The 24,308-nt window shown below is 39.6% G+C and overlaps 3 protein-coding genes across 6 annotated transcripts in view; 1 reads left to right on the top strand and 2 right to left on the bottom strand.

Moving 5' to 3' along the window:
* Positions 1–12,681, bottom strand: part of LOC126866080 (disheveled-associated activator of morphogenesis 1) — a 43,386-nt gene extending 30,705 nt beyond the window's left edge. The window contains exon 1 of one of the 3 annotated variants that reach the window (XM_050619183.1): positions 12,036–12,681. The gene's annotated coding sequence lies outside the window, so the exon portion shown is untranslated. Of the gene's footprint in view, positions 1–626; positions 822–1,546; positions 1,850–12,035 lie in introns of those variants that run through there. The other 2 variants (XM_050619185.1, XM_050619186.1) reach the window with 2 other exon arrangements.
* Positions 12,682–12,914: 233 nt separating this feature from the next.
* On the top strand, positions 12,915–17,357 carry LOC126866081 (kinesin-like protein KIF6). Of its 2 annotated transcripts, XM_050619188.1 has the most exons (13): positions 12,915–13,377; positions 13,437–13,555; positions 13,644–13,718; positions 13,801–13,843; positions 14,029–14,130; positions 14,205–14,326; positions 14,625–14,741; positions 14,797–14,928; positions 15,410–15,544; positions 15,707–15,803; positions 15,882–16,037; positions 16,112–16,334; positions 16,399–17,357. In XM_050619188.1, the coding sequence occupies exons 1-13, from the start codon at positions 13,312–13,314 to the stop codon at positions 17,148–17,150; spliced, it is 2,139 nt and encodes a 712-aa protein (XP_050475145.1). In that variant the 5' UTR covers positions 12,915–13,311; the 3' UTR covers positions 17,151–17,357. The 2 variants fall into 2 exon arrangements, with proteins under 2 accessions (XP_050475145.1, XP_050475144.1); XM_050619187.1 differs by lacking the exons at positions 14,625–14,741; positions 14,797–14,928 and having other exon boundaries at positions 16,399–17,355.
* Positions 17,192–23,998, bottom strand: LOC126865839 (uncharacterized). Its single transcript, XM_050618734.1, has 15 exons — positions 23,794–23,998; positions 23,227–23,713; positions 22,855–23,150; positions 22,477–22,781; positions 21,761–22,414; positions 21,430–21,684; positions 21,052–21,367; positions 19,658–20,986; positions 19,383–19,588; positions 19,094–19,232; positions 18,727–19,004; positions 18,282–18,647; positions 17,859–18,209; positions 17,633–17,786; positions 17,192–17,578 (listed from the first exon to the last, which is right to left on the bottom strand). Exons 1-15 carry the CDS (start codon positions 23,996–23,998, stop codon positions 17,382–17,384), a joined length of 5,538 nt encoding a protein of 1,845 aa, XP_050474691.1. The 3' UTR covers positions 17,192–17,381.
* Between the last annotated feature and the right edge of the window lie 310 nt (positions 23,999–24,308).

Below are 24,308 nucleotides of genomic sequence, written 5' to 3'. Positions count from 1 at the left end.
CTAATTAGTTATAATTTTTTAAATTCAACATCGAACGAAATGCGATTAGAGTATGTTATCTTCCAATTTATAATTCAAGATCTGATTATTGTTCTCCGTTTCGAAACGGAATTTTCTGGGAGATCGACCGAACTACCGCGTCAGTCATCTCCACATCACATAGGACCCTTCCAAGGACATAGTGCGCTGAAGACTTAATGGAAGAAGGAGCACGAGATTTTAAAAAAACCACTATGAATCGTCTTACACAGATTCCACGCGAAACACACAGACTTCGGCAATAACTTTCAGACATACAGTTTTCCTCTATCGCAAACACTTACTTAATTATTACTTTTTATTTCTCTCTGCCGAACTTGAAACGAGTAGTAATTTTATTCAAATCGATGCACCATCCCGCAACATTTCCATTAAATTCCTGTGTCAAGATAAAATGTAGCAAACGTTGATGCTTTTTAAGCAAGGCCCGCATTTCTTCGTTCCGAAAGTTCATTTCGTAATAGCAAATCATGTGCCGGGACCGGCTAAATGACAAACGTTGTTCTAGTGATGGTTTTCGTAATATCCATGAGGGAAATACCATTGCAATGTATGGAAAAAGAAATCGGTTTGAAATCCCAAGATACCTTGCCGACGATCTATCAGCGGTCTTCGTTTCCTGCATCGTCGAAATCAATCTGATGTCCAGTCACTTTCATTTTCATGCCTGAACACGACCCGAAGAGAGATAGCGCAAGAACGTTAATTAACGCAACATCGCATCCCCGTCATCTTCCTGGTCCTTGAGTTACGTAAAAACAAGAAGTGACTTGCAATCGACGGCGACACCACACAAAACGGAATTCCGTGTTGCACGTGTATCACGTGTCCGCGCCAACTCGACAACGCGTCAACGATATTCGCCACATCGAAAGGATCTCTGGTGGTCTAGCGGAACGCTTCGAAATGGCTCGTCTAGTGGTGTATTGCATCTGACTTGCGGTATTTTCCGGTATGACAGCATCATGAAACTCGATGATGCTTGCTAGATACAGATCGGTGACTCGTACACTTCCGAAGAGATGTTACCATCGCTAATCATACGCGATTTATTTCAGTAGCTAATTGAACCGTTTAATTCAAAAGTGATATAGATAGAAAAAGTTAATTGCTAGATAATGAAAGGAGAAAGTAAAAATTCCGTAAGAGGCCGCGTGGGCGATTCTCACTTATTTTGTTAGCCACCGAGAAACTAATGAAGATACGCTTACACAACTTCTGTACAACATAGAATGAAGCTGCGGTTCGAGCTGCGATGTTAAACCAAATAGGCAAAAAATTGACTTGTACCACTTTTGCATTAAGCAATTCAATTATTTCTACAATTTATATAACGATGTATAACGATATTCGCGCTTCCGGCTTGGACTCGAATCAAATTCATAATAATTTTTCGGATCGCGCCGATGAAAAAATGATCCACATCCTCCGGTCAATTGCCCGACTGCTCAACACGGATAAATTCGTCTATATTAAAAGATAGCCGACAAAGGGTGTTCACACTTACGAGTCAGCGGGAGTGGCGCTCGTGTGACGGCGCGTGCTGGTCGATCTCAGCAAACGACATCTTCTAACGTCGATTTCTATTGATCCTGTGCAGCTGATGCTTCCAATACATGTAGTTCACGCTCAAGCGTTAAATGTCCTCTCGAAACGCGCTGGAGTGCGGTTCACTTTCAACGACATCCCTCTTTGACCAGATCTAAATAGGAACGGGGAACTGCCAGAATCTGTATACACAAGATCGATCCCTTCGTCTCGCAATATAATTCCCTCAATCGGAACGAGAGAAACGCGATCTTCTTTGCTACTCCACTCACTTGCACACACTATTGACAATCGATTGAACGGTATATCTTTAGTAATTACGTAAACGTTGGATCGTACGGATGATTCACGAAAATGCGCGTTCCGAGTTGGAAGATTCCACGAGGAAAGATCTCGCAATTCTCGGCAGACGCTGCTCGTCTACCACAACGGGCACGAGAGCGTCGACCACGTGGTGGAAGAAGCGAGGCTCGACACGACTCGAAGGAGTCTCCGGCGAATTCTGCGAAGTCTTTGTGTGCGTCTACAGGCACGTGTGTCTGCGTGAAAATGCGTGTTTCTCGCGTGTCACGTGGCCCTTAAGGCTGGCTCACAAGGGGCAGAAGCGTTGGAGACCGAAAGCCATTGTTGTCGTCGCGTTAGCATCGGACCTGGCTGCTACTGCCTACGCGAAAGAGTCGTCGATGGAGGGTAGTTTATGGCACGGCACCCCATAGGGGACTGGAGCCCTCGTACCATGGACCAAACATCTGCCCAAGTCCCCACCACTGGCTGCCCTACCGAACACCGCGTTTCGACCAGCCGGGTTATACCCTTCTTTTTTATGCTTTTTCCTTCGGTACGGCCCGAGTTTCTCGACGTTTTAGCCCACGCTTCTTAACCGCATGTTCGCTCGAAAATGGTAAACAGAGCGAGCGAGCGAGCAAGTGAGCGAGCAGAGTACTTGCAACCGGGCGTGTGTACACGGTGCAATTTGCGTGGCGATGCGTACTAGCTAATGCTCGCGGGAAAGGAACGCCGAGGGCAGCGATGTCGAAGCGATTAGGGCGGTTCCAGAGATGCATAATGCATACGCGTTGATGCATGCCTTCTATGATCGATTTCATGGCATTGTTTTAAGCGGGTCGCGTGTTTGTAGAGCGCAGACTGCACCATCCGAAGATACGTCTCGATCCAATGCAAATATCATAGGATCGAATAATAATAACTATTGGCCCAGCAAGGAGAATTATATAAATTGTTCGATGAGTGTGAAGTTTATCCTGATGTGAATGAACAATTTCAAACATCGAGATCTTGCCGGAAATGCAATGCTAATTTAATGCGTCACCACACCCTATGTTCCAGCGACGTTCATGCCCCATAGCAACACCGTAATTAGGATTGTTTCACGGTTTATTAAGAACGAGTCGGCCACGCTTTTGGGTGCGCCATTCCGTGCCAACACTCCGTTCGTCGATAACGCAAAGCGTTGCTTTCCGTGAACCTGTTCGCTCACTTGCAGCTATTTACGTTAAGTGTAACAAACATGTAATCCGCGTGCAATATTTTTTCATTAATTACCCGCAAACCTTGAACCTTATTCGTGAACAACGTTTTCGTTCCAAATAATAAATACAACTCAGGAATCGCAATATTTCTCGAGTATCTCGATTCGTGTCCGTCTTTGATTACTCTTTCAGTGATCGGTACGCGCAGCGAAAGGAAACCAACCACTAGAGTCTATTACAACAGCGTGCACGCACGCAAACGTCGCCGCGTTAATTATATGCGAGCGGAGAAAGAAAGAGTACGTAACGCGTGCATAACGATTTTGCGCGACGATCGGTACGCCGATGACGCGCGATCTAGCTGCAAATTGCAGCTGGCCGCAGGAGGGTTGGCTCTACAATTGACAGCAATTGACGACAATTAGGGACAGGAACGATGACAGTCGTGATTTCGTCGATGAACGGGACGACGCGACGCGAAGCTGTGGAACGCCTTCGGATTTAATCCATGCCTCCGACACTTTCGCTTAACGAGACCGCGCGCACTTTAATGAAAAGTGTAACTGTATTCGAATCACAGTTTCACTCGATTCAAATTGTAACATATAAGCAGGATAAACGTTACAGCTAATTGTCTAACGTTTCGATTGTAGTTAAAAACGGACTGAATAACGATTCTCTAATCGTTTAAAAAGGAGAAATCCAATGAATAAACTCAAGTTTAAAAAATAATAACCATCGCAGAGTTGTAACAAAGAAAAGAGTTTAACGAGATAATTGCAGAACTTTTGAAACCTACGAATATTCGCGATCCATCTTTTACTGTAATTTCCACGAATGGCTCGCCGAATCAAGAATGCCCTCCGTAACCTTTGATTTTGCTCGAAATTAAAGTATCTTTGAAAACCTGTTAAGGCATTTATGTCGATCGTTTTGCTAAAAACTGTCGTACTGACGTGGACAAGTATAGATCATGGTTGCGGCACAATTATTTCTGTAACTTAGAAGAAGGAAAGAGAAAAAAAAGCAGTGGCGTAGAGCCACTGATGGAATATCTTCATCGAATCGAGTTGTAACAAGGACATAATTTCGAACGAGACTGGACGAAGTAAGAGGCGAGACCACCGGTGTCCTTGATGCCAGTTTCTCCTAACAAGGGTTGCCGGTTGGTCTGCTGAAGTGGCTGCGCGACCAAATGAACATCCCATAAAGGGACGCGTTGAACCTTTCCGAGAAAGTCCAGTTGGGATTCCAGGGGAGGAAGAAAACCTTAGGGACGCGATATATGCGTGGCTCGATGAGGTAAAGAAGGGAGGACAGTTTTCAGGCAAGAGAAACGTCCAGCCACTCGAGACCCTCTGCATTTTCCTCTTTGAATTCGTAAGAAAGCTGAAAATTATACTAATTTATATTTAAATAATTATACAGTGCTGGGAGAATGGAAATTATTTTTTAATCTCGTTGTCTTTGCGTTTTTGCCTTTGTCATTGTTATTGCACTACTGATTACGAGTGGAACTCGAAACATCAAAACGTACTACATATTGATTTCTCATTCACGTGAGTCATTGTTTCGTCTCGAGAGATTTGCACACGTTCGTTTCACACCTTGGAGGGTGTTTGACGAAAAGATTAGCCGGTGCTCGTGTACCTTTCTCGTCTAGTTCACAATACAAAAAGTTGCAGTTCAAAATCCGAACAAAGATCTAGAACCATTCGACAAATTAAAATTCATCATAATTTCTCCTTTGCACTCCCGCCTCTTCTACTAGCATTTTCACAATGGCTCTAGATTAAAAAAAGACCTGTTTGTAAATGGACAGCTGCATATATTTTTCGGTCTTTGTTCAGGGTGGTCGGAGCATGAATCAGGATTTTAATATCCAAGTTATGCGTCGACTTTAAACTCCTTATCGTCCCTTTCCACAATGACGTCATTGTCTCGGCTGGTTAAAGGCTGCGAGCTGCAGCGGCGTGTGCGCGACCGCGACTACAATATTTTGGCAGACGTCGTCATCCGGGCCTTCTGACTCACTGAAAAGAACACTCGACCCATTATGCACCGGTCCATCCTAAAGCCTTGTGCACACGACGGTGAAAAGTCACGTAAAAGCGGTGGCACGCGAGCACCAGACGCGATCGATAACTCGCATGAATGAATCACAAGACTATTACGTGCCGACCTTAACCTGGCTATATGGTTCTCATGGAATGCCGAGGAAATTCCTTTACACCTTGCCGTTGAAAGTATCATTTGTAACGATTTAATTACACGTGTAACTACCATCTTGAACAATTCGTGTGAAAACGATCGATAGAATCTTTCATAGTACCGAGGCACTGCAAATGTGGCTCAATGTCAAATAATCATTGGAGGTAACCCACTTCTATACACCCGCATCGGTCTGACCGTCGATAACATAAAAAGCGTCGTAAATCACACGAACAATTGCTCTAGTTACAACCCTATCCCATTTGTATGCCGTTGTAAATCATATTTGGTGAAGCGGTTGGTTTAACGCGATTGCATCGAGTTTGTTGAATATTCATCAACGAGGATAGAATTTCACGTCGTCTCCATGACAGTATAAGCGACGATAATAGAGTAATACAAAGGGATATCGAGTCGGTGCTGTGAAAGAACCTTAAAGGTATACGATATATTCACGTAGGGAGCTGACAGCTGTGCCCGATAGTCCACATGGCGCTCTTTGCTCTTGTCTGGATGCAGGACTATCGATTTTATCGTGTAGTTTCGCTAACGAATGGTTGGACGGACATTGATTAGAAGGCAGCAGTTTATCGCTCGATAGTTATTGACTCGTCCTGTTCCTTGCAGCTAGACTGGAACGTAAGAAGAGGAAGAAGCCTCATCCGTGCTCCGTATCCATAAGCGTTGATACTTCGATCGACCATGTCTTAACAAGTCATTTATACGCAGCTTGTCTTACGGATATTATGTATATCCGGAGTTATTATTCCATCTTCCTGTTAAGTAAAGTTGATCAAACGAAAGAATATAAAGTAAACGAAATTGTGTTTATGACTCGAGTAAAGTAAAGATCCTTAATTGAAACTTTAATGAAGCGTGCCTGATGCGTTTGCCGTTTTGCGATACACGGTCTGGCTAATGCATCAGAACGCAAGCAGAGCGTGACGAGCGCAAATCTACACGCTATACTTGTCTACTAATACGTCTGCTTCCTTGTCCAAGCCGGTAACCCAACGTGTATCTCTAACTCGCAAAGACGACGAGATTCAAGTGTTCCAGTCATATCGCAAGGTTACCGGGGGAGTAGAATCGTAATCTCAGAATGTACAATCGTTATAAATATATGGCGAAGCAGAATGTAATAATACAGAGGAGAATATTCTCTACCCTAAAATCCTCTTAAAGCTGCCTTAACGAATGAACGACTACGAGCTGCAGGCGCTTTAATTGGTGCCGCGATGATGAATGGCACAGTAGACCGAGCCCCTCGTGCGCCAGCTATCTCCAACCTTAAACGACGTATCATCCGGAAATTAGAACGAAACCAAGGTTTATCGGTCGCGAGCAAAATCTTTGAGTCCTAAAATTCGCTAGGTTAGGCTAGCTTACAATTTGTCTGAAGTCTTCTATATGTGGCGCGCTTCTTGCCGATTATTAATGATCATTCGACCGTTTAAATTAGAACGGGACGCGGATCGTTAATTAATGACCGCGACGATAGGTTTGTAGGATGTTCATGAAGCACCAATGCTTCTCTTCGGTAGATCAAAGAGAATCTAAAGTTTAATATAGCTTGTTCCTGTTTAGGATGGACTTAAAAGTGACAAAAATGAACAAATGAATATTCACGTACGAATTAAAATTCAGGCGCGACGTGAATATCCTGCGGAGCTTTTTCATCCTATTCCATGTGACGAACGTGTCTTTCCATATTGAATAAAAAAGTTATTTAATAACGAATTCTGTTCTAGTCGTAAATGTTGCGCAGTGGTATTAAAACGAAAAATATCTAGTGTCGAAAATATGCATTCCGTTTTTGGAAACAAATATCGGAACTTTCACTGACCAGAACCACAGTTGCTTACGAATGATCCTACTGTTGCATGAGGCTATTGTTTCATCAACAATTGTTTCGTAATTGGTTGATGCGAACCGTGACAATACAGGTTGTTTCAGGTGTCTGCCGATTGTATTGACTTAATGAGAATATGACGAAAGTTTCCGATCTTGAGTTACAAATTAAGATACGTATTTCACCATGAATTGTATCGATTTTAGCAAAATTCATCAAACCAGACACACACGAAATACAGAAAATATACCTACAGTCAATGCGATATTTTACGAACATACTGTGTATATTTCGAAGCTATATTAACAATAAAGAAATTCCCAAGATGGCACACTTATGAGAGGAAACACGTGTTACGTGGTAGCTACTCTAAATATTTAGAAACCGTCTTTGCATAGGGCGGTTCATGGATAACGTTTTGTTAGGTTGCCATGGGAAAACGTTTTCTTCTTCCACGTGCTGTTTTCTCTTCGTTTTTCATATTAATTTTCCTCGAGGCTCTGTTATTTTCAATATTTTGGAGAGAAAATAATGATATTACGTATCGAGCTATTATAGTTTTATTGGTCGCCCTTAAACTTGAGTCTAGATCTTGAGGATGACGTCAGAGCCATAGGAAACGGATATTAGAACTCACGGCCTTGTTAATGGGGATACACACACGTACAGCAAGTTCCTTTGTTCCAAGTAACAGTATTCGCAGCTTCGTATCTAGCAGACTGCAGAACGTACAAAATTCAGAAACTCCTGCCGTTTTCGCCGCATGGAAGGTTTTCCAATTTCGGAAATCTAGCTAATCCGGAGGGTAAAGTACATGTAACGAGTGAAATTTTCATTCGAAAATGAACAGGTTTCGGCGAAGAGACACAGGTATGTCCGAAATGAATTCGCACGAAGGAGAAGGGAAATTGGGTCGCATTGGAGGACCGATTAAAAATAACAATAAATTTCGGCGTACAGCTGCATGCAGGATGCGGTGGCGGCGTTTCGAGATGTTGGCAAAGCGCTCAATAACACGCCACGCTATTGCGGTAACGCGTGTATGTCCAATTCGATGTACAGTTAGGTATGCGTTTGATAGCACGTTCGACTGCGCGATCGTAAAGAACAGTAAAAATCGTAATAAGTGCGCTGTGGACCGTGTACTTCTCCTTCTCGTATCGCAACCGTAATTCTCTCCCTCTCACTCCATCTCTCTCTCTCTTTAGCTGGGCATCGGCTACCGTACGCTGTAAGTTGCATTAAATTCTCAACGAGAGAACGCAGCCTTCACTTCGGCCAAGGGAAAAAGGAAAATCGAAAGCCGGAAGATTCCTAACGATACCGGGACTTGTTTCTTCCCCGTCACTGGATACGTCCAACGATACGTGTCGTTATCTAATGCAACTTGCACAACACTGACAGAAACACCAGAGAAACAAGCGTGAGTTGGAAATGTTAAGCTTCCGTTGGTTGTGAGTTAATAAAACTTTTTGACTGATACGCCTTCTTTCAAACCTTTGATATAGGCGAACAAAATAGAAATCGTGTTTGATATCGAGCGTGTTTAATGAGTGGAACTTTCTCTATGTACGCTCACGCAGCTAATCGATGATCGCGATTCGCGTAAATGTGTGTACATGTTAATTATTCTATAAAAGACCAGGTTTGCGTAAATCGAATTGCCCGCAGAATCGTAACGAGAAAATTTCTCGCGCACCTGAATCATATCGATTATTTACAGCACTGATAAGACAAGCGAAGAGAAATGAAATATACTGAAAACTACTCGTTTACTGTGGGATTTATCTCGATTGCCAGATTAAATCAGTTTTGTCGCAATTAAAGATAAACGATAACCACCAATCGGAACGTTTGTTCCGCACGATTTCTTCCACGATATATATCCATAATTTTCCAAGATGATTGCATTATTTGTGTTGCGTGAAAATGATTGCGATAGGCATAGATTATGGACTTAATCATATATACAATATCGTCGTTGAAACTGCAATAAATTTTCGATTTGATCATCTTTCGATCGGTATCATACGATATAGGAAAGATCAAAAGGCGCGTGCTGAAATGTGTACGCACTGCTGGGACAATGGTGTCCTTCTAGACGTTGTCGATGGGCCGATACAATGGCAACGGGCACGAGCCTACGTGTACAACCCGTGTAGGTAGTCACTGACATTTTAAAATGTCAGCGGGCCCCCTCGTAATGCGCTGTTTATCATTTGGGTTACTTGTGAGTCGTCCATATAGCCGATACATATACCAACATTATGGAGATTCGTTATGGAGGTGCGATTAAAATTCGTGAGCTCATTGTTTCTCTTATCACTGTATGAAATAGTCATTCTGGCTGAGCGTTGCAAAAGCTTAGAAGAAAGTTCCTTTACTACCTTTATATTTGCATAAAATGGGATTAGGAGCCAGATTTGTTTCAAATTTGTTATTTATCTCTTTGAACGAATTTTGAATACTTCGCGTAACATACTGCCTAAACATACCTGGTAAGTTATTGAACAATGAAAATGTGAAAACGTTTGAAAGAATTTAACCTTATCGCGCAGCCAACGCGAGTCGTTAATCCTGAATAACTTGCAATTCTTCTTTGTAAGAATTCAAGATTAATAATGTCTGGCTTCTTAAATCCAAGGTAGGCAGTGATTTTTACGTCGCACAGGAATCACCGAATCGAATGAAAGCGCCAGTCGAATGCGTTCGTGGGACAAAACGCACAATGGAGATTCCTTGTACGCGTTAATGAAAATTGCTGCACAGTTGCAGAGAATGCGATTCGCGTCGTGTTGGTGTACATATATGTATATGTCGTATCTCTCACAATATCAGCAATGAAATAGAGTTTACCGTGTAATTTCATCGCTTAACCAATAACGAAAACTCCTTTCCAAACGGAAAGTGCGAAGAGACGGAGAAAGCGTGGACAAGAATTTCTTTATCTCGTCCACCTACTCGTCTCGTTCGGAGTTTTTATAGTAGTTGCGTCGCGTTGCGTAATCCCTTTCATTAACAATATATCGTTCACTGAACTCTGGGAGCGTTCGATGACTGCAACTGCAGCAACGTGTATCTATGCCATGTTTTTCAATTGGAGTAGAAGCGTATCTACCGTGCATGAAGCATTCCATAAATGACGTTGCGCTATAGCATTTAGAAGTTGACATAAATCAAGGGCTCGTAACAGGTACATATATAGTAACGCGAAAATTACTGGTGCTCGACTAACTCGAACGATTTCGATTGAAATAGTGGCCCACGGTCGTGGTCAATCCGCATAACTTTTACTCCGATGTTAATTGCGCGTGACGAATTAAATGAAACGAGATTTCAGCCGGAATAGAATAGCCTTCAAGGTGGTTCGCGGTCGCTTTTACTCACCGCTAATGAACGATCCATATTTTCCAACGTGTAACAAGATTCTGAGAAACATAAACACCTTTCCTATATTTTTCAAAGCGACGGCAATAAGAAGTGATAAAAAAAGCAGAAATTGGTCTATCGTGATCGCCTATCGTGATCACCGATCGTGAAAGACTCGGAACGATACCTCTCATACTCTCCACCGATTCTTATTACCGAGATTATACATCTATTCATTCGTTCTGATTGATGTAACGACTATAATCGTTGCTCGAATGTCGGTGTTGGTGTTGCTGAGCGTCGTTTAAATCGCCCTACTACTCTCCATCGGTTCGAGTTCTAAATTTACGACTTTCTCCAACTATGTAACGTGAACTCGAAGCATCGTTTCGATTTGTCTGTTCGCCAAAGACATTGGAATTTATATGCACGTGCTTCACACTCGATAAGATTAAGATAGCATTAACGTCCTCGTTAATCTACTCTAACGCTATTTAAAATTTCTTTCATTTTGGGACAATACGAGTTAATTATTGCAATAAGTACCTACTTTGCACGACTATAAAACGGTATAATTGTATATTACGTACATCCACGTCACGTGTGTCAATTCGTCTTCTTACAGTCGTTGACATAGATTCTTTGCTTCCTTCGTCATGTAACTTTTACAACTTGCCACGTTCGCCGATGTATTATGTATCTAAACGCGTCTCGCAAGACTTGTTACCGACACTTGTCAGAAGACGTCCGTTGAACTTCGCGAAGAGTAACATTCTCTAACGACCCTGATCCTGTATGCTTAAAAGTCCCCGTTGAGTCGCACCAACTGGACTGACACAATTGACGCGGTGAATAGGGAACGCGTAAATCTTCGTTACGTAATTCCAGTTATTCGGTTACCCGTATAGCTTCGCGAAACCAGGATAGAAAGAGTCCTTTCTACCGTTCATGCGTCCAAGCGTTTGACCCCGTGAATTCTATGTACCTCGTGCATACTATCCGTTGAAACTCGGTTGATCTTTGGTCGACCGCGATCCAGGACCGTAGAGATCTGCGATGTCTCTGATTTACACGGAGTAATAAGATGCAATGACTCGTACGTCTTTTCTGTTCTTCGAACAATCGTGATCGCACGATACATATATTGCATACATCATCGGGCACCCGATTATATGCATAAATCTCTTTTTTTAAGACACGTACAATTATTTGATTTATAATATCGACACGATGACAGCATTCTCTTTCGCCGATATTTGTCCTTTGGTTATATTTAAATTAATTCAAGTATCCATCGATTTGAACATTGTCCAAAGTATTTATCGCCAACCGAACTACAACTGGAATTAAGTCTATATTCGATTGTAGTTATGCAAAGAACAACTACTTGGTGAAAATGACTTCTTTAATATGATCATCGCATCATAGATTCTTTATCGCTACTTTATCCGTTCTTACAATTCTACTCCGAATTAGCGCAATATTTATAAGATCCAAAACTGTGTCATAAAATAGTGGAATCTTACCGAGTGTTTGGCGATCCCGAAACGTCAGGATCCGTTAGTCGCGTCGGGACACGCCGATCAATAGAAGAGCAAAAGGCACATGTCCCGGTAGCTTCTCACGCGGTGCTGCTCTCGAGCTTGGTGGTCATGTCGCCTGTAAATGTCGGATAATCGTTCCTCCAACGACTACCTCAGTATCGATAATCGACGATTAACCTCCCTCGTTTCTTCACCGATGCATCAACCTCTTCCTTGAACTTAGACGAATCTTTCTTAATAACAACTTCTCTCTCAACTCCGGAAGTTAATGAACAGTATTGTCGGGGATGATCGTAAAGTCGATCGACATCGATGAGCTCGGCGATACGGGGCGGATCGTGATCGAGCGGAAAATTCACCGATTCACTAGTCAGAGCTAGAAGTTTCCATGAAAGCGCGCGATGGGTGCGCTGCTGGTCGCCGGCGATGACGAACGATCAGACCGACGACGAGGTGCAAACAACGATTCGCATCGTGCGAAAATCGCCAAGTTCGTCGTTGTGACGTGAACTAGCGTGTAATCGCGTGAATAGCACAGGGATAATGACGTCGAACGAAACGACAGGGATGCGAGGAACAACGCGAAAGCCGAGAAAAGTCGGGACACTGGCCTGCCATCGGGTAGACCGACGACCCGGTGCGGCACTCTCAACGCGGCGACGCACTGCGCCGACGTCGCGACGACGACGACGTCGTCGCCTAGGCGACCACGCGACCTCTCGCTCTTCTCCTCTCTGATGGACGAAGAGGAAAAGGAGGAGGAGGAGGAGAAGGGTGTTTCGATCAATCGAACCGGTGCGACTACGTTGTTCGGCGAGATATCGATACGTCGAAAGGGAGGAAAAGACCAGGCTATGTTGCGTTGTCGGTCTATTTCTTTTTGTCGTGGAAACACAAGCTTTCTCGCAGGTCCGCCGCTACCTTTTTGCCGACGGATGGGCCGCTTTAACGTGCAAATGCTCGCCGCTTTTGTCGGTGTACTTGTCGCATTTTTATTGGTCTAGTTTCACGGCTCGATACCTCTTGACTATATCTGAAGCTTTTGGTAGCCTTGTACGTTTAGTTATTTAAATTGATTTAAATAAGAAACGCTGCACGTGTGAAAAAGTTTTTTACTATTTTCCACTTTCGAGAATTCAACAGTTTGTCACGTTTTACTTGTTTCTTTCCTGAATTGTAATACGTATCTATAGGTATTCGATAATCGATCACCTGTCATCGATTCATAGCCACAAAACTGCGAGGTTATACGAACGAGATGGTGAAAAATTCTATCAAAGTCTACGCCAGATTGAAACCAGAACAAAATCGGAAAAGCATAGTGGTAGATATCGCGATAGCAAATTGAAATTGGTTTTATAAGATGCACGTTTTCTTCCAAAGAATTATCAAGTCTTGCATCGTCCCAAAGAAAATCTCGAGGAGGATTTCTTGGTTCTAGTCTCTCCAGTCCAAAGAATAAAAGATTATCCTGACAATCGTCCCGAGTCTTGGAATTTCTCGTGAGATATTACAAAAATAACATTTTGTCATTGTCGGTAATATGTCTAAAATCTGAAGTCTAAAAATTCAAACATCTGAAACTTTCAGCTTTTTCCGAATATTTGAGGAATCCGCAACGCAAGAAGACGTGTTCGAAAGTGTTGCACGATCCGTAGTTGAAAGGTAAAAGAATCGTATCATTTATTAATGAATTAGGGTGCATTTCTTGAATATTCACTTAACTATGCAATTTCTTTTATTAAAGTGCTCTCGATGGTTACAACGGTACCATTTTCGCCTACGGCCAGGTATACCGAACAATAAATCGATAGAATCGATAAAACGTGACTCGAGTAAAACATCTATTTTCTAAAATTAAGTCGTCTACCGTTGTCATACAATTTCAAACTCGTGCCACATCCTCGAACGTTCTATCCATGAAACCTCGATCGAGGCGAGCCTCTGATATGATTTTAAGTCATGAATTTTGTAGACCGCCACTGGGAAAACGTACACGATAACCGGGAGTCTGGAGAACGAATGTCGTGGTATCATACCGAGAACTTTGCAATTCCTGTTCGACGCGATACAAAAGGTTGCGTTTGTTGGCTATCAGATGTTATATAGGTACGCGCAGAGAACCCTATACCGCCCTTAAATTTTATGCAGCGACCGGAAAACGTGTACTCCATCGAGGTGGCATATCTGGAGATTTACAATGAAACCGGCTATGACCTGATAGATCGGAAGCACCAACGAGACTTCGCGGTTACGAGATTGGAAGATTTACCGTAAGTCCGGGTGACGTAAATGGTGGCCTGTCGAGTAATGCGCGAACACGGATACGAGGGTATTTCGTAAAAACCAGGGGGCCCCCCTAAAGGGAAACAACCTGCTCGACCCGACCGATCAAACATGATTCCGACAAACTTCCAATATGGAGCAATCGTGCGCAAGGTGCAACCGTGTTATCTTTATATCTTCCTTGTCTTGCGCCACGTTACGGAGGATTCTCTTTTTGTTTTACAATTAAAAGTAAGGGAGAGTACTAAAATTTCTCATCTATTGGAAACTGTGCACGCGTTTCAGACGTATCAGCATTCGAGAAGACGAGGCCGGGAAATTACACTTGAAGAATTTGACATTTTATTGCGTTAAAAACTTGGAGGATGCATTCGAATTGCTTGTGCTAGGCGATCATAATCGGTAAAATAATCTCGTTATATTGTCGTATTGGAAAAAAGAATGTAATTCTTCATAGGGTTACCGCCGATACACCGATGAATCCTCAGTCATCGAGATCGCATTGCATCTTTACCATCGTAGTTTCTACGAAGAAGTTCGGCGCTGAACAATACAAGCGAGCGAAAGTACATCTCGTCGACCTAGCAGGGTTCGTATGTTTTCCTCCGTCTTGTATCGACTGAAGGTACAAGGGTTAGAGATATTACGACAATTGATCAGCTCCTAATTGAAGACAACCATTAGAAAAATTCATTTCAGTGACAAATTTTTAATTGAGCATCCTAATTAAAAAAAAAAGAAAAGATTAGATAAAGAAGAAAAGAAAAGATAAATTGTGGGAAAGTGAACTGGTAAAGAGCACGATTAAACGCATATTTGCCGACTGGTGCGTAATTGTGTAATGATATCTTTAAATTCCTTTCACAAATTACATCTCTATTCCAACAATGTTGTGGAAGTGACATTTTTACGATTACGTACCAACATCTCAAATGCATTAAACGTTGTCCTACTTGTCAGCGATAATTTTTCCTACGCGCACCATCGTGTCGTGCTTTCTCATTGCCATCTGCGCCCGTGCTGGCAAATTTTGTAACGGTAACCGATTTTTCAACGTGAGATCTCCGTAGGTCCGAACGTGTCTACAAATGCTCGATAACTGGCACCATTCTGACCGAGGCGAAGCACATTAACCTGAGCCTACATTACTTGGAACAAGTCATAGTGTGTCTGGGTCAGGAGAGCGCAGGTCACATTCCTTACAGGTGCTAAATTCACTCAGGGATTTATATCCGACAGTATAATTTTTCATCACTTAAATAATATGCGGATAGCGAATGAAACTTTATTGTACTCCTCTGACTTACCTTTTGTTTTAGATTAGAACCCTTGTTTAATCATGGAACTTTCGTTGTTTCCATTTTTAGGAATTCCTTATTGACGTCGATTTTGAGAGACAGCTTAGGTGGAAACTGCCTGACTACTATGTTAGCGACCATAAGCCTTTGCGCTTTTAATCTAGAGGTACGACACGATTTTTATTGCCTCATAATCATCAGCGCATTTGTTTAATTGGATATACTCTTATCTCGTAATTGTCAGGAAACAGTGTCAACGTGCAGGTTCGCTCAACGAGTAGCTCTCATTAGGAATGACTTAAAACTAAATTTGGAGACAGACATTCAGAGTGAAAATGCGTTACTGAGAGCGGAGAATGACAGACTTAAGCAACAAATCAAAGCCTTGACGAGGCAAACTGTTCAGTATCTTTATCAAAAATTCAATTTAGAGTGTAAATTAGGTTTCAATTAGTTTTGATATTTCAAATGTAGATATCTGAAGAGCTTACAGCTGCAGATAAAAAAAATCTCGACCATAAGATCGGAAGCTTTTTAGAATCAAATAAACAAGTCATTTGGGATTATAATCCTAAGAAAGTAGAATATTGTTTCGAAAGTTTCAAGCGAGCTTTCGAATTGAGCAAGGATCCAAAGTGTTACCTGAAGAAACTGGAATATTATAAGGATCTGGTTATTCAAAGAGACAAAGAAATTTGTATCCTATTATAATTTTATTAATATTCCATTATTTATCAGAAAATTTCTTAACTTTTTAACAGCATTGTTGATCGATAGAATGAAAAGGGAAAGGAATCAACGATCGACACAATTAAATGATGATCGGTTTACAACTAATAATATCGAGAACGATAATCAAAAAATGATACAAAATTCCCTAAGTAATCGTACACCGTTGAAAAAACAAAAACGAAGACCTAAAATTAGTAATGAAACTAAACCTGATTGCAGTACTAATGTTTATGATAATGATCCGACATCGAGAAACAAGTCAATATCCATTGATACATTTATGCCAGAGTTATTGCCTTGCAATATCGTCAATTTAACTTTAAGTGATTTAACCGAGGATAAAGATCAAGCAATTGATCAGAGAACAGGTGATAAAACTGATGACACGAATCAACAGTCCTTACGCAAATCTGAAAGAGGGCAAAAAAACGTTAAGAAAAAACATAATCATAATAATCAGATAGAATCAAAAGTGAAACAGCAGAGTCCTGTTGAATTATCAAGTGCGAAAGCGAAAATTGTAACTCGGGAAGCTTCATTTGTAGAGGCAGATTATTCAGCTCCAATTTATCAAAAGTTTTTAAGCTTCAGTGCTAATAATCCAGAAACCCCTTTGATTCTACAGGAAAACAAAGCAGAAAGAGATGATTTCGAGCGAAAGTCTAATACGGAGGCAAAAGACAAACAGTTTGAGGATTCATTGCCTTTGACAGGGGATCCGGAAATCGACGAAGAAATCATAGCGTTCTACAAAGCGAAACGATCTGGAGGTATTTACTAGTCAGTTTTTCAAGATGCTGTTTACAATATAAGAAGTCATAATAGAGTATGCAAGAATGCAGTATTATTTATCGAATATGCTTATAATTGATACATACAACTAATTATAATGTAATACAGTTTTATAAACGATGAATATTAATTAATTCTAACTTTCGTACATACATAGCTACAATAAATAATCTTACACGCACTAACAACGTTTTTAATATTAATTCTTTGGCAGAAAACTTCAACGTTTCGAGCATGTTAACGTTTCCATATCTAATTTTTCGCCGTACATTTTTGCTTCCAAAATTGTTAATTTGTTTTCATAGATTAAACTCAGGCAATATCGTTTCGCTAAATTAGGATACTTTCTAATCTTAAAGGTAAATAATTTATTAACGTTCAATCTTATACTATCCTTATATAGGAAGCCTTGAATACCTGAAAAAAAATCTCCCCTTGTATTTATTATATGAAAAATAGTTTAATAATTACCTTTATACTCATAAATTCGAAGATTCTTCCTATTTTCAACAAAAACAAGCAGTGTTTCGATCAATCCATCGAAATTAAGTATCGTAAAGGATGTTGGTCGGTGTGCCTTTATTGTTTGAAGGATCTTTTTTCCTTTTACATCGTTATTAAAGATCTACGTAGAATATAGAAATCAAAAAATTGGAAGGCATGATTTATTAAGTATTTTTTCGAAGATTTAACTCACAAATATACGATCCTCGCTAACATCTTTGTCATAATACAAAAACATTTCTTTCTCAAATAATCCAACTTTGAATTTCAGACTTTCTGAATTTCTAGCATATTTCCTAAGATTTACATTGGCAGAACGATTAACTTTATATTTACTAGCATTCTTCTTGCTAGCCAATAATATTTGATCTTTCTCGAAAATAATCTGAACATTATCATCGTCTACCAGAGACGAAAGAGGCTTCTGTATTTCCTCGTTCATACTTCTAGATGACTGCAGTCGTTCGTTTTTGTCAATTGACGTCAAAAATATGTCTTGATCTATTTTGTTACTGTCTATATCATGGCCAAAATTTAAAACGTGCTAAAATTTTTAACGAAGCATAGATAATGATATTTAATCACTTTTAGTTCCAAATATAACACTAAAACTTACCCTAAACGTGTCATCCTTTAGCTTCCATAGATTTGTAGGACTCCTTCCACAAGAACTTGGCCCTGAAGTGAGAAAATATAAAGCTTGGTCGTATTTATAAGTGGTCCATTGTTCGACCACTCCAAAATCAGATATGTTGACGACCAACTCGAATTTTGTTCCAGTAAAAGAGTACATGTGCATGTGACAGGTAGTGTAGCTTAATATTATATAGTCGAAGTCATCCAGCTCGAAATGGTGGACGCTAACGATGCTGCTGTGGAACTTGATGACTTGCAGATAATCAAACGCATTGAACTTGTAAATTTGTTTCTCAGCGTAGCGTTTCAGCTCGCGCAAGTCCTCACACATACTATCCAGATTTGCCTAAAAAGAAAGCATAAGCGTTTTCACAAATTTCTAAATCATTAATACCCGAGAGGTTCATTGAAAATGGTTTCCATACACTTTTTTCCGCCAATACATCGTTCATCCCTAAATGTTCCTTTGCTAAAGTATTTGACAGCTCTGTGATGTTCGTGCCGTTTAACATATCATTTCCCGATGCCCCTTTCTCAAAGTAAACGTTACCAAATACGACCCATTTACCAGAGATAAACTGTGATACTAAATTATTGGTCGTGACCGCCACAGCTTCCCAACGAGCCGGATCTATGCCGTTCAGGTAGCCTAACACTCGAAGACTCTGATTGAGAAATATTGGTCTTTCGAATATAAAATTGCCTAGAAAAGTAAACGTTTTAGAGAAAATGGCTTATGTATAAAATCATTTGTCGATCATCTCTTCGAAACGTTTTTCGTCTATGTTTTACCTTTTATAGAACCCTTCAAATTCAAAGGTATAAAACTTTTCGGATCGATGCCGTTAATAATGTGAGCATTGAAATTCTGTCGAACGTGAACATTCCCACGAAAATTAAAGTGTCCTGATATTTTCTGGTCCCCAGTCATCTGAAAACAAAAATGCTATTAGAGAACTGGAGGAATTAATCATCAAATAATGTAAATAGATCTACTTGTTCCTTATAGAATCATGTCTCTTTTAAATAAAAAGATGGAATTTCCAAAAACATCCAATAGATTAATTTGAAATATACATACCATAAAAGTGTTGTATTGAACCTCCTGTAAGTTTACGTCATTGATTCTTCCCAAAATTTGCATTTTATCTACAGTAATATTGTCACATTTCAAAAATTCTATACTTTGTTCAGTGTCCAGCGGTATTAATAAATTCATATCCAAATGGTTGAATTTCTCTACTTGAATATCAGATTGAAAATTGACATCAGTAAACGTGGTAGTACCTGCGATCGAAAAAATACATTTTCAAAACATTTCCAGATGTAATCCAAAATAATCGGAATTCCAGTCACCTTCGATATAATTAGGTCTGTTAAGGTTTAGAACATCATGATGCAGGTCATTTACATCGATTCCCATAATAGATTTCGTTGTGAGGTTTGCCCAAACTACAAGATCCTTTTCTATTTTTATACCATCTCTAAAAATAATTTTTGATTCAATAAAGAATGGCTTGTCTATAAAGACGACCTTTTCTTGGAATCTTTTCAGATCTATGTCATTCAATTTGTCCTGCACTATAAACGTATCATTGAAGATGACAGTGTTTTCGAACACTTTCGTGCCAGAAACTGTAAGATTATCCTTGTTGTTAAACATTATCATGGTTAAGAAGTGATCGAAATTTTTTCCCTGGATTAATCCATTCGTGTAAAGATTTTTTATAGTCACATCGTTAAGGAAGCGAACATCTCCGTGCAATTCGTAGCTATTGTTTCCTAAATGTTTGAATTTCTTTATCAGATTATAGAATGGAACATCACCGATACTTCCGGTTGTATTGAATTCTTTAAGAATTGTCACAGAACCATTGACGATAACAGGACCTGTTAACACCTGTTCTTTAAAGGGGTCTAGAATATTTTCTATGGGATGGCCATTCAAAGCGGTCGTCTCAAGTTGATGGCAAATAATTGTGTCAAACATTTTATGTGCATCGATTACTATATTTGTCTCGGATTTTAAAACCGTATCAAGTACGCGTTCTGAAAAATTGAAGCCATTCATAAAGTCCAAAATCGTCAAATTCTTAATGACAACATCTGATTTGAAAATCACGGTGTCGATTTCATCTTCAGTATACAGATCCGCCAAGACATTTCCATTAAGTAACTTTGTAATAACCATTCCTGTTACTTGAAGAGAGTTTAGAGTTTTGCTTCCATTAAGAATGCTGTCTAAAGTCGCGCCTAATCTATCGGTCAACAGACTAATCTCATCCAACGACATTCCATTGATAAATTTCGCGTTCAAGCGATCGGTTTCCAACTGGTCGATGGCTCCAATATTCGGAAACTCTAAATGTTTTGTGAAATTGGCGAAATCAAGACCATTAACAACCTTTGGTGTTATTTTATCCGCCAGTAATGTTTCCGTCATTAAATTTTCAAAGCTAACATTTTGAAATATTTCGTTCACTTTCTGATTAAAGACATCGAATGAAACGTTGTTGTTTAGTCCATCAAAAGACAACTGGTCTACAATAATTGGAGACTTAAACACAATAATCCTGTCCAAGCAATTGTTGGAATTTGTATTCTCCTTGAAGAAAGCTTTTAATTTCTTCATAGCCCCAAACGTCACATTTCCAAAAGTCACGTTCGATAGTATCTTTGTTAAATCTGAAACGATACATAGTGATTAATAAACGAATATTAATTACCGATAAAAGAAAGCGAATTCATACTTGGAAAATCTTGTACTGTGTCCAAAGTGGCGAACTCATCCAAAAAATGTCCATTAACCATACCGGATGTGATGGTAACATTAGATTTTATTCCGACATTCTTTAAAAATGTCTTAATCCCAGTAATTTTAATTTCCTTGTCGGTTTTTAACAATAAATCCTCTAAATTTACTACACGTTTATTCATGAACAATGTGTCGAATGTAACATTTCCCAAAACATTTAAGTTGAAAAACATCACATCCGATGATATCTTTGAAGTTTCGTTCAACAATAATCTATCTTCCATACTAATTCCTGATATTTCGCCATCTAACTATAGTTGTAAAAAATTCGTACAATACTAGAAATACGCCTAAAACTTGACCAAAAACATACCCGGAATTCTCCATCAATTTTTATGTTCTCGAAGGCAATCTCTTCTTTTAGAATGTTGTCTTTATACAAAATTACGTAGTCTTCGAAATTTACGTCATTTAGAGTGGTTACATTTTCCAATCGTGATAACAGCATCGAATCGAACGATTTGGTACCGGTTATAATCACGGAAGTATCACTATCCTCCAAAACATATTCCGTTGGATACAAAAGATTATTTAGGATACCCAGCTCAAAAATATCTGAGATCAGCGTCTGAAATTAATATAATTGTTACATCAAACTAATTATGCCACTTATATAAAATTGTATATCTAGCGTTAAATTTTACCCCTTCGATAATAGTATTTCCAGGAATATACATTGTTTCGTGTTTCCACACAATATTCTTCATCAATGTTGTCCAATCAATTCCATTAATCATAGAGAAAAAGAGATTCCCGTTTACTTGAGCACGATTTATTTTATAAAAATCCACGGCACTATAATCCACTATAGAATCACCAAACTGAATATTCTCGATAGGAATACCATTCATCGAATGAACTGTCAGATCTTCAGCGTCGATGGAATCAAAGACAATTGTTTCGTTGATGTCATTGATGGACAGCGCAGTTAAGTTTCTCACATACAAATTGCCAGTAACATTAATATTTCCAAATATCGTGAAATCCGAATCGGAAAGCGGATCCGTTAAATTATGTTCTATGGTGTTCATCAAATTCGAATCGATTTCATCGAGTTTTCGGCTTACGTTTTTCAATTTTTCCGCGAAACTGTCTGCGTCGAATGTCAGATCTTCTTTCGTTAAAGTCGTTCCGTCTATCGTGATCGAATGATAAGTCACGTTATCAGATATAATTGCATTCGTGGCGTTTACTGTACTAACATTCCAAACTCCAGTAATTATAGGATTCCTTAAGTAACTCTTTTCGAGACGCGCCTTTGTTTCATCGAGAATCCTTTCTTGATGATTCAACGAATCCTAAACAGGTATTTCGAAGATCTGTAATTTTTAAATATTTTAAGAGTGCCTACGATACCTACGTTTAACAAAGATTGCAAGATCAGCAGTCTTTCAATACTGGATTGAATCGGATGTTCCGTGTTTTTCAACTGCACGTTAAGTTTTATAATTTGATTACCCAAGATGAATCCATACTTCGGAAGTGGTGTAATCATGGATAGATCAAACTGATCGAGGATATTGTTAGGTAACGAGATTCTTTTGAAATTCAGGCCTTCCCAGGCAAGAGCCATTACTGTGGAGTTTTTCAGTTGAACCAACAACAATGACTCGTTTCTATACGTATCCACATTTACGTTTGTCACCCATGAGATTTCTGAAACATCTGTAATACACATCAATTAATTATTCAGGGAGAGAATCACGGTAATTCAATTCTTTATGGAATTTAGTTTTACCAAAGTTGTGTTCAGACTCTGTATTGAACTGGAATTCACCATCTACGAAGTGAAAAAGGCCAGCTTCCGGTCCAGAAGTCGCCAAAAATTGAAGATAACCGCTCTCAAAACAAACAAAGTTTTTTAAATTATACGACTCTATCGTTTGTAGCTTTTGAAAAATACGGCCCTCGGTAGTGGGTCTATATTCATAGAGCGAGATATCATTCATGCCTTGAACAGCGAGTGAACTGCTTTCATAAATAGGACATATCTGTATACCAAACGATCTTGGTACAAAGAGCCTATCATGAAACCTATACCGAACGAATAATTCGGATTGAATGTATGGATTCAGCGATTATTGCAAATTTATATCGTACGAATAATTACCAAAAGTCGAAAGTATTGATTGAAAAGTCAATGATAAATCCATACACGTCGATGAATGTTTGCAATCCAGAATGTAATTCGTCGTCACTCAACAGCAATATTTTATATGGCTTTTCATGTTCAATGAACTTCATGTCTTTTATACGTTTCTGTACTGACCACGACCAAAAGAATTGAAAAACATTTCCATCTTTTAATCTGTACCACCGTAACATGTTTCCACTGTTCGATTCTACGCAGAAAACGACCGCAGCATCAAGCTCCGAGTGAAGGTTGATCACTCTAAACGTTAATATAGTATCTTCCAGATCAAAAATAATAGAATCATAAACAACAGCCGTATCCCGATTAAGTTTGTAAACGTAGAAGATAGATTTCTGAACCCCAAATAGATAGTTGATACCATTTACGTCTAGAGATTGCCAATTTGTCACTGTTTCTGGTAAGTTTGCGTATTTACGAACAAAGATATCTGTCATTATGAGCTCTGGAATGAAAGGAAACTGTCGTCGATATTTATGATTAAAGTTATACGCGGTTCAAACAAAATAATATCTTGTACAGTACCTTCTCTGTTCCCTGCGCCTGTATTGAATTCGTATTCCATCCAAATTAACGTTTCGTTTTCAGAATTTCGTGTAATTCGAGATAAATTGATATCCGCAAATTGATGTGGAGTTTTTAAGACATGGTTGATATCCCAGCAATTTGTAATGTTCGCACAAACGAAAAGAAATAACCAAAAAGTAGGATTATGAATTGACGGGGGCATTGTAACGTTGCGATTAGATCGAATGATCTCGGAAGGGATACTCGTAACAGTCGATCGTACGATACAAAATATTTTGATCGCGATTGAGTTCACACGCAGTGGTTCTCAGAATACAATTTTTATATTTTACTAGAACGACTTAATGATTGGAAATAAATTATGATACTATTTCAGTGATTCGTTAGCATCCATGACCTCTCTTCTTGAATAATTTATCAACCTATAGGTTTTTCTTCATTTGTACATGCTAATTGTACACTTTCACAAGTATGTAGGTCAAACAATGTTAGTTGCTCGTTTTCTTTAGAGA

This window comes from Bombus huntii, chromosome 5, assembly GCF_024542735.1.
Source record: "Bombus huntii isolate Logan2020A chromosome 5, iyBomHunt1.1, whole genome shotgun sequence".
Classification (NCBI taxonomy): Eukaryota; Metazoa; Arthropoda; class Insecta; order Hymenoptera; family Apidae; genus Bombus; species Bombus huntii.
The sequence above is the reverse complement of the archived record's forward strand: the minus strand, read 5'-3'. Positions and strand labels throughout refer to the sequence as shown.